Source organism: Rhipicephalus sanguineus, chromosome 6 (genome assembly GCF_013339695.2).
Source record: "Rhipicephalus sanguineus isolate Rsan-2018 chromosome 6, BIME_Rsan_1.4, whole genome shotgun sequence".
Taxonomy (NCBI): Eukaryota; Metazoa; Arthropoda; class Arachnida; order Ixodida; family Ixodidae; genus Rhipicephalus; species Rhipicephalus sanguineus.
In genome coordinates, this window is record NC_051181.1 from 137,302,232 (window position 1) to 137,312,266 (window position 10,035).

Consider the following 10,035-nt stretch of genomic DNA (forward strand, 5'->3'; position numbering starts at 1 on the left):
CAGTCCACAGGAAATGCATCTGCTTTTTTCTCCGAAAACGTACAGCATTGCTTGCCCTATATATCCCCTTGGCTGAAATGAGTCGATGAGCGCGCAGATGCGCTGAGTGTTACTTGGGCAGAGCTGACGCGGAACGGCGGTGGATGCAAATTATATGTCAGTACTAATTGGGGAAGACCTATGCTGCAGTTTTTACTACCTCTGTTACTAAACACAAATAACGGTAACAACTTATTGATAAATGTCACCAATTGATCTACGAAATGTACTACTGGGAGCAGGGGCTGTTGTATTTGTCGAAGATTGTGAAGCGGCCACCCACTTCGGAGCAGCTTGGAAGGCCCCGCGGCGAAAGGGAGGAGGACGGCAGCTCGGGGGGGACGCGTTTCGGCGTTGCGGCAGCGGCGGCCCGCTATCTGGAGGCGACAATGGGTACCGGAAAAGCGGAAAACGTCTACAGGTGACATCGTCGTTTTACGACATACGCGCCCAGCCCGTGAAAGAACACTGAAGCACATGGACCGTCTGCTCTTCAAATCAGTTGCACGTGCGGGGTGCAGAGGAAACTCTTTTGACTGTGCCTGTGTTTTTGTGTTCTATTTTCCTTTTTTTTCCCTCTCTACGAGAATCCTGTAAATAGTGGAAGAATAAACGAGTCTTCTTGATGCGTTCGAACCGAGCGGACGTCTTGATCCTCCGTCGTCGTCCAACGCACTAAAGAAAGTTTTGCCTCCCTGCTATTCCGCCACAACATTATCTGGTGCCGAAACCCGGGAATATAGGGACCCAAAGATGGACATCGACAGGATCAAGCGCAAAAGGGCCGTGGTGCGGACGTCAACGACAAAGCTTCTCAACGACATAGCCACCATGGAGGACGACGCATCACTCGGTGAGCTCGAAGAAAAGATCAACCTTCTCTCACTTAAGGAAGATTCACTCAAAGAGCTAGATCGGGAAATTGAGAGTGGCGTAGAAGATGATGCATTAGAAGAGGAAGTTGCATGCTCCGAGACCTACAAAGAAAGAATCAGCGTAGCAAAAACCAAAGTACAGCGCATGCTACGTGAGCTTAACTGCACTAACACCTCATCAGTGACCGCTTCGCTAGATCGCACCTCAAGCTCCTCAGATCAAAGAGAATCTAACAATAACATACCGCAGGTAACCCCCACAGTAAAGCTGCCAAAGCTAGAAATAGCAAAGTTCAACGGTGAGCTTCGACAGTGGCAAGGCTTTTGGAGCCAATTCGACTCAACAATAAACGCGAACCACCACCTGTCAAACGTGGACAAATTCAAGTACCTGAACAGTTACCTCACAGGAAAAGCAGCGGCTGCTGTTGCAGGGCTTGATTTGTCTGAAGGAAACTACGAAGTTGCTCTCTCGCTGTTAAAGGAAAGGTTCGGCCGAAAAGAAGTCATTATCGAGGACCACATGTCCAGATTGCTCAATATCAGGTCAGTGCGTGACTCACGGAACCTCAGCCAACTTCGAGGCCTTGTTGACGAAGTAGAAAGGGGTGTACGAAGCCTCACTTCTCTGGGCGTAGGTGTCAGCACGTACGGAGCTTTGCTACTGACAGTTGTAAAGAAAGCGGTGCCTGCGGACCTTCATCTCGAATACTGCCGAAGAAAAGACGCTACGACAGGAGACAGTGAATTGGAGGCATTTGTGCATTTTTTGAGAAAAGAGGTTGAAGCACGGGAGATCATACAGCGGGCCGAAGCACCCAGAGGCATGAGTGTAGAATCGTCGATAGAAAACCGCAAGAGCACCTTTAATGCGGCGAGAATGTCTTCGGCTGCAGCATTACATACAGTGACCAAGGAAAGAACAGGGTGTCTGTTTTGTTCGTCAGAGTGTCACGAAACCGGTAGCTGCGACGCAGAGATGTCGGCAGCTGATAAAAGGGAAATGCTGAAGCGTGCGAACAGATGTTTCCGTTGCACAGTAAAGGGGCACACGTCAAGAGAGTGCCGTAAGGCCAAATGGCTCAAGTGTGCCAACTGTAGCGGTAAACACGCCACGGCTATGTGTGATCCTGATTTCAGAGGATACCGCGGCACTGCTGAACAGAATCCATCCTCTCGACCAGTGACTGAAGAAGCCGCAGTGCTAAAGTCTTCTCTAGGCTCAGAAGAGAAATTTATGTGCACGGAGGAGAATCAGTTGCTTCTCCAAACAGCGCGAGCTTGGACAGAGGGACCGCACAAAAGTACACTTGTCAGGCTTCTCCTAGATGGCGGCAGTCAAAGGACATTCATCCATCGCAACTTATCTGAAAGACTGCAGTTAAAGGTGCTTGGGGAAGAGGAGCTTAGAATATATGCCTTCGGCGACAAGTCGGCAGTAAACCGCACTAAAGCGCGTCGGGTCGAGCTGTGGCTCCGAAGCCAGTACGACGGGAAAAGGATACGAGTCGAAGCGCTGGAAGTTCCCTGCATCTGCGCGGATATCATGTCTACACCATCAAAGTCAGTTCTGCTTGAACTTTCGAAATTTGACTTACCCGTTGCAGACGTCGCGCAGGGTGACGGATGTGAAAACATTGACCTTCTAATCGGAGCTGATCACTATTGGGAAATAGTCACGGGATCCACGAAGCGCCTAACCTCCAAACTGATGGCAGTGGAGACAGTATTCGGGTGGACAGTCCAGGGTCAGGTCGGCACAGGAAGGTCAACAGGAGTTTCCTCTGCTGCTGGCGTAATGCGAGTGGGAGTGAGCGAAAAAACAGACAAGGAAATATCCGCACAGTTGAGGTCCTTCTGGGAGCTCGAGCACATTGGTATCAAAGAAAATGAACCAGCTCGTCACCAAGACGCAGTCCTACAGCACTACAAAGAAACCGTCAAGTTTGAGCATGGTCGGTACAAAGTGTCATTTCCCTGGAGGCCATTGGTCAATGAGCTCGACGACAACTACGAGTGCGCCGCGAAGCGTCTTAGAGCCCAAACAACACGTCTTTTGAAAGAAGATTCCTTGATCAGGGAATATGACGCCTGCATCCGAGAATACATCGAAAAGGGCTACGCAGAGCCAGCCAACGAGCGTTGCAGCACTTCGGAAGGTCCAGTATATTATATGCCACATCAAGCAGTTGTTCGTCAAGAAAGCCAGACAACAAAAATGAGGGTAGTATTCGATGCATCATCCAGTGCCAAAAGTCGCCTCTCACTGAATGATGTTTTGGAAAGTGGTCCGAAGCTTAATCCAGAGCTGATCGATTTGCTGATCAACTTCCGCACTTACAACATCGGCCTCATTGCGGATATTGAAAAGGCATTTCTTCAAATATCCTTGTCAGACGACGACCGGAACGCTGTGCGTTTTCTCTGGTATGCTACTACGCCGAAGAAAGGTGAAGAACTACCAGCGGTGGCGGCCTATCGAATGACACGCGTGCCGTTCGGTGTCACATCCAGCCCTTTCCTATTGGCCGCAACATTACAACACCATCTTGAAGGACTCCCGGAGCAGTATGCTGAGACGGCGAGCATCCTACGCAACCATCTCTATGTTGACGACCTAGTGACTGGGGTCGACAGCCTTGAACAGGGTAAAGTGTTATGCCAGGAATCAAGCGATATATTATCACAAGCAGGAATGCGACTCCACAAGTGGATGTCTAACGACCACGATTTAGTCAACTTCATAGAGGATGGGAATGTGACAAGAAGTAATGCGAATGCTGAACCTCCTGCAGCCACCAAGGTATTGGGAGTGGCCTGGAATGCTCAGACGGATAATTTTGAGTACAATATGACCTCACTGCTTGATTTCCTCAACACAAGAGCTGACAGCAAGAGATTCGTACTGCAAGTCTCAGCCAGAATTTTCGACCCCTTTGGGTTTATTGCTCCCACAACACTGTACGTAAAGATATTGTTCCAAAGATTGTGGGAGTTGGGTGCTGGTTGGGACGATCCCTTGCCAGAAGAAATGCGGGCGGAGTGGGACTGCTGGTGTGAAGAGCTTCAATGCATCAAGGGAGTGTCCATTCCGAGAGTCATATCAAGGGATTTCCGACAGGAAGAGACAGAGAAAGTGTTGCACATTTTCTGCGATGCCAGCCCGAAGGCCTACGGTGCTGTCGCATACATTGCATGCAAGTCTCCTCTGGGAATAATCACTATAAGCCTAATTATGGCCAAATCAAGAGTAGCTCCTTTGAAGCGCCTCTCGTTACCCCGACTGGAGCTGATGGGGGCTCTCATTGGCGCTCGACTGTGCCGCTACGTTGTCAAGGCCTTGGACCTCCAGAATGCTGCTACCATTCTTTGGACTGATTCCACAGTGGCTATGCACTGGATTAAAGGAAACGCTGCCAGATGGAAGCCCTTCGTGGCAAACCGGGTGTCAGAGCTACAGGCGCTGACTGATCCTAAAGATTGGAGACATTGCCCAGGACCAGACAACCCCGCTGATCTAATCACTCGCGGTATCCTCCCGTCGGCCTTGTTGGAGAGCGAATTGTGGTGGAAAGGACCCCATTGGCTTCACGGCGATGAGACGCATTGGCCAACGACAGGCGAGCCGAGCCCAGGGGTTGCAGAATGTCACGTAGAAGAGAGAAAAGTGACGGTGATGCCCATTGTCTCATCATCATCCGAGGCAGTGCTGAAAGTGGAAGAGTTCAGCTCATTCAGCAGAGTCGTTCGCGTAACTGCGTGGATCCACCGCTTTGTCAACAATTGCCGCAACGGGAAGGAAAGAAAAAGTGGCCCACTACGAGCTGAAGAAGTGATCGATGCTGAGAGGTACTGGTTGGCTGCAACTCAAGGAGAAGCATTCAGCGACGACATTTCCAACCTGAAAGCCCAAAGACCGCTGCGCAAAGGCTCTCCTGTTTTGCCATTCAACCCGTACCTTGACAGGGAAGGTCTCATGCGAGTTGGTGGACGCCTGCAATTCACTGACAACCACGAAGAGACCAAACATCCTATCGTTCTCCCTGGCACTCACCCCTTCACGTTGCTGCTCATAAGGAAAGAGCACGTGAGAATGCTGCACTCAGGGGTACGCGACACCCTGGCGCAGTTGCGAGAGTCGTATTGGATCATCCGAGGGCGCCAGGCCGTAAAAAAGGTTATCAAGCGGTGCCTCATTTGTCGCAAACAAAGTTGCCCTCCCGCCACGGAACCAGTAGCACCACTTCCAGCTGACAGAGTGACAAAAGGAAATCCGTTCGACACCGTTGGCATCGATTTCGCAGGACCTTTGATTTGTCAACAGTCGCGCGACGTCCGGAAATGTTACATCGCAATTTTCACCTGCGCTGTGACACGTGCCGTGCATCTTGAGCTCGTCAGCGACATGTCGACTACAGCCTTTCTCCTGGCATTCAAGCGCTTCGTGGCTCGCAGGGGAATCTGCTCGACTATTTATTCGGACAACGCGCTAACTTTCAAGAGAGCAGCAAAAGACCTGAAAGCGATGTTCGCGCTACTAAAATCACAGGAAATGCAGTCTTACTTCGCCGGAAACCAAATCAGGTGGAAGTTTATTGTTGAAAGGGCAGCTTGGTGGGGCGGATTCTGGGAGCGGTTGGTGCGATCGGTGAAGGTAGCGTTGCGCAAGGTGTTAGGTCGGAGCAGTTTAAACTTTGAAGAACTCACAACGGTCTTGTACGAAGTGGAGGCCGTGATAAACTCACGCCCATTGACTTTCACCTACGAAGATGCCCGAGAGCCAGAACCACTGTCGCCGGCGCACTTCCTCGTCGGAAGAAAGCTGACAACCCTTCCTCCACACCACCTGCCAGCCGAAATTCCGGGCGGTGACGCGCATCTCTCACGGCGCTGGAAGTACCGGTCAGCCATGGCTGAAGGATTTTGGAGACGATGGCGGAAAGAGTATTTATTGGAGCTTAGATCAGCCCATTTGTCTCACCCAACGCCATCGAGTGACCTAAAGATAGGCGATTTGGTGCTTTTAAAAGAAGACCATTTGAAACGCCACATGTGGAAGATCGCCAGAATCAAAGAAACGTTCAAGGGCAGAGATGGCAGGGTGCGGGCCTGCCGGCTGGCACTAAGCGGGGGAACGGAGCTGAAACGACCAATACAGCTGCTTTATCCTCTAGAAGTCGACGAACAATGAGCTAAAGAGTTCGCTCATCCGGGGGAGGTTGTTGTATTTGTCGAAGATTGTGAAGCGGCCACCCACTTCGGAGCAGCTTGGAAGGCCCCGCGGCGAAAGGGAGGAGGACGGCAGCTCGGGGGGGACGCGTTTCGGCGTTGCGGCAGCGGCGGCCCGCTATCTGGAGGCGACAATGGGTACCGGAAAAGCGGAAAACGTCTACAGGTGACATCGTCGTTTTACGACATACGCGCCCAGCCCGTGAAAGAACACTGAAGCACATGGACCGTCTGCTCTTCAAATCAGTTGCACGTGCGGGGTGCAGAGGAAACTCTTTTGACTGTGCCTGTGTTTTTGTGTTCTATTTTCCTTTTTTTTCCCCTCTCTACGAGAATCCTGTAAATAGTGGAAGAATAAACGAGTCTTCTTGATGCGTTCGAACCGAGCGGACGTCTTGATCCTCCGTCGTCGTCCAACGCACTAAAGAAAGTTTTGCCTCCCTGCTATTCCGCCACAACAGGGGCGTAGCCAGAAATTTTTTTCGGGGGCTTTATGTACGTTCGTGCGTGCGTTTGTATGTGTGTATATATATACGCAAGCAAAATTGAAAAATTTCGGGGGGGGGGTTGAACCCCCCCCCCCCCCCCCTTGGCTACGCCCCTGACTGGGAGCGACACAAGTAACATATGCTCATAAATAATCATACAGTCGCGTCTTTAAAATGCGTTGCTGGGCTAGTTAGTGCATGGATAAATTCTAGGAAAGCGGCGCATCAAAAGACAAAGAGGAGAGAGGACGCAACACGGTCAAGTGTACTTGTTGCCGTATATATATATATATATATATATATATATATATATATATATATATATATATATATATATATATATATATATATATATATATATATATATATATATATATACTGTGTTTGTGTGTGTGTGTGTGTGTGTGTGTGTGTGTGTGTGCTTCGAGGGCCCCCGCACCCGTGAACAAGTAAGTGGTACGCCACTGGTCGTTGGGTTCACTTAGTAAAGTATAACCGACGAAAAGCTACCCAACCTCCTCAGTTCCTTGGAAATTATCAAAGCATCCTATTAAATATTGTATACTTTATAATAACGCACAGGGCTATTCACGTTATGCAGATTCAGTAATGCGCCTACTAAAGAAAAAAAAAAACGAACAGCGTGAGAAGTAAACACGCAGAAAGAACTTCAAATAAATTTCTGTTACGAAACACATAAAACATAAAAAATATACTGTATATGTGCTCGTGTTGAATGTAAAGTGGAAGACTATAGCATACGAGACATAATATACGCGGACGAGGCTGGCATGGCCTGCACGCATCCATTCAAGAGCATGTATTTTAATAAGTCTAAGCTCCCTGTCGGCTCATAGTATGTGCACGTAAACGTTCCTCAGATTCGACACGGCGGCCTCTGCATACTCAAACTCCTTACAGTGCGCCGCAGGTGAATCAGGGCTACACCTTCTATCTTCAGCGGACAGCGCCCGCGACGACGCACACAGAAAATATTCCTCTCAGCGTTATACACCGCTATCGCTAGAACACTAGATCCATTACTACGCGTATTCCTCGCTTCATTCTCATTTTTCAAGTATTTCGCCACAGAGTTCCCTGATACTAACTTCGAGCCGAGCCTAAGCGCGACCCTATTTCATTTTATTTCTTTAAATTGCTCTCGTTCTTCGCGTATGTCTATTTCCTCCTGCAGCTTTTTTTTTTGCTCTATCTTTCTTGATTATTTGCCCTTTATTACATTTATTGCCTCTTTTGTCTTCGTATCAGACGACGCCGACACACACACACACGCGCCGCACACACACACACACAACACACACACACACACAACACACACACACATAGCGTAAGTGTCCAGCCAGAGGTCGAGAGAAAAAACAAAAAAGAAAAAGAGAGAGAGAGAGTGCGATCTGAGGTCCCATCATTTATAATCCCCCTTGCTCGATGCGAACTCGATCGTATACACGCTCCACGCCGATGAACCGACCAAAGCCAGCACGTAATAACAACTACCGGCCCGGCAGCGATGCAGGCGGGGGCAGCGAATGGCCGAACTGGCGGGAATCAGAATGAAAAAAATATGTACTATAAAGCAAAAAGCAGCCTGGAGAGCGAGGCCATAAGAAATGAAATAAAAACAGAAGAGATGAGGGAAGAGGGGGGGGGGGGGAGGGTCGCCGCATCTTGGCTGCAGTGGAAACCTGTTTATGGACGTCGAACGACGGGGACAACACGCTGCTACACTTCGACCGAAGCGCCAGGCGCCCCGCTCTCATCTCTCTGCCCTATTAGATGACCCCCCTTGCGCTTCCTTTCCTATACCCATGCCCCACGCCTCAACGGCCCGCTACACAATCTCTCTTTCCCTCCGCGTCTCCTTTCTGCGCATGATTTCTGTGGACAAAGGCTGTTTCCGGTGGTGGCGCAAAGACCTATAGCTTCCCCCCTCCCCCAGCCTTTGGTCCTTTACGTCCCCATCATCCTTCACCCCTCCAGTGAGATCATTGCGCGCTTGTTTCAATTTAGACGCCATCAGCTGCCGTGGTGGCACAGTCGAGGGACCCGGCCCTGATGGCGATGTCTCGATCGCATAATATTGCGCTCCCCTCCCCACCTCCGCGCACCTCTCTCCGGTAGACAGGTAGATAGGCAGCGAACGCGGTAACGCACGTTGCATTCGGTTTTCCACTCGATATAGGGGAAAGGGCAGAGCCGGAGTTAGGAGCGAGAGAGGGACGGGTCATTTGTTCGAATGGCTCGGAAGAGACCCCGAGGTCATTCTGTGTTTCTGTGCACAGGAAAGCATTGCGAAAGAGGGAGAGGGGAGAGCACGCCGGCCATTACGTCATGTGACGCGCCGTGTTCCTTCAGTCGGGCTTCGATGGCACCCGCATGCGAAGTAGGGCACGCCAACGTACAGTTAATGAGAGATGGAAGATCGGCGTGGAGTCCGATTTCTACTTTACACCACTTTCTGTTTTACACCATTACAGTGTGTATTCGTTCCCTAGACGGTGGTGGTGGTGGACGTTGCTACAGGCGGGCAACAACCGCAATCACCGTGATTAGCATCCCGTTTCATCAATGCCGTGGGCGTGCTATTGTACACATTGCGTTCGTCTAAAATGACACGGCCTCCAAAGTAATGATGCACATATTCCTGTAACGGAATGACTCAACCAAACGATTAAGTAGCAACATTTGAGGTGAAACCGATCCCCCTTATGAGACGTCGCTAGGTCGTAACAGGTAGCGTGTTCGCGTGTCCACTCTCCATTCCGATGTACCAAGACCCTCAATATATAGCCATGACATAGTCCTCCGTAGACTGTACGTTATCTCCCTCTCACCCTCTGTCAGACATGGCAGGAATGAAATTACGGTAATTAAATTACTTTTTGCTGCAATGAGTAATTTGTGGGCTCGTAATTGTAATGTAACAAATTCTTCGAGCGAAAAATTTCAAGAAAATTGCTCGTTACTTTTCAAATTACTTTGGACTAAAATATAGCATGTCAGCCTCGCTTATGGGCTTTATGGCACAAAAAAAATTCACTCAATAAAGAAATAAAAATAACAACGACAAGTTAATCTTGCCAACGTAGCGTGAGAACGAGACAGCTGCTCCTGTGATGCAACAAAGATATCTGAGATTTCAATGCATATGTGTTCTAAGTAAAGTGTACTACATCTGTTAGTCAATGAGTGGTCAGCTTTTGTTAAAGTAATTTCATTACTTTTCAAAAGTAATAGTAGTGTGTTGTTATACTTTCGGCCAGCTGCAACCTGTACTCTAACCTAACTACTTTTTTTTTTAATTCTGGAAAAGCCGCAATTATTATTAATGCAGCAAAACGGACATTTGGGTTAGTTGGTATGTGTTCGTCTTGATGGTAAAAAGG

General features: G+C 49.2%; 1 protein-coding gene across 1 annotated transcript; it reads left to right on the forward strand.

The window, feature by feature from the left end:
- The first annotated feature begins 792 nt into the window (after positions 1–792).
- On the forward strand, positions 793–6,105 carry LOC119397584 (uncharacterized). Its single transcript, XM_037665009.1, has 2 exons — positions 793–1,460; positions 3,900–6,105. Exons 1-2 carry the CDS (start codon positions 793–795, stop codon positions 6,103–6,105), a joined length of 2,874 nt encoding a protein of 957 aa, XP_037520937.1.
- The last annotated feature ends 3,930 nt before the right edge of the window (positions 6,106–10,035 follow it).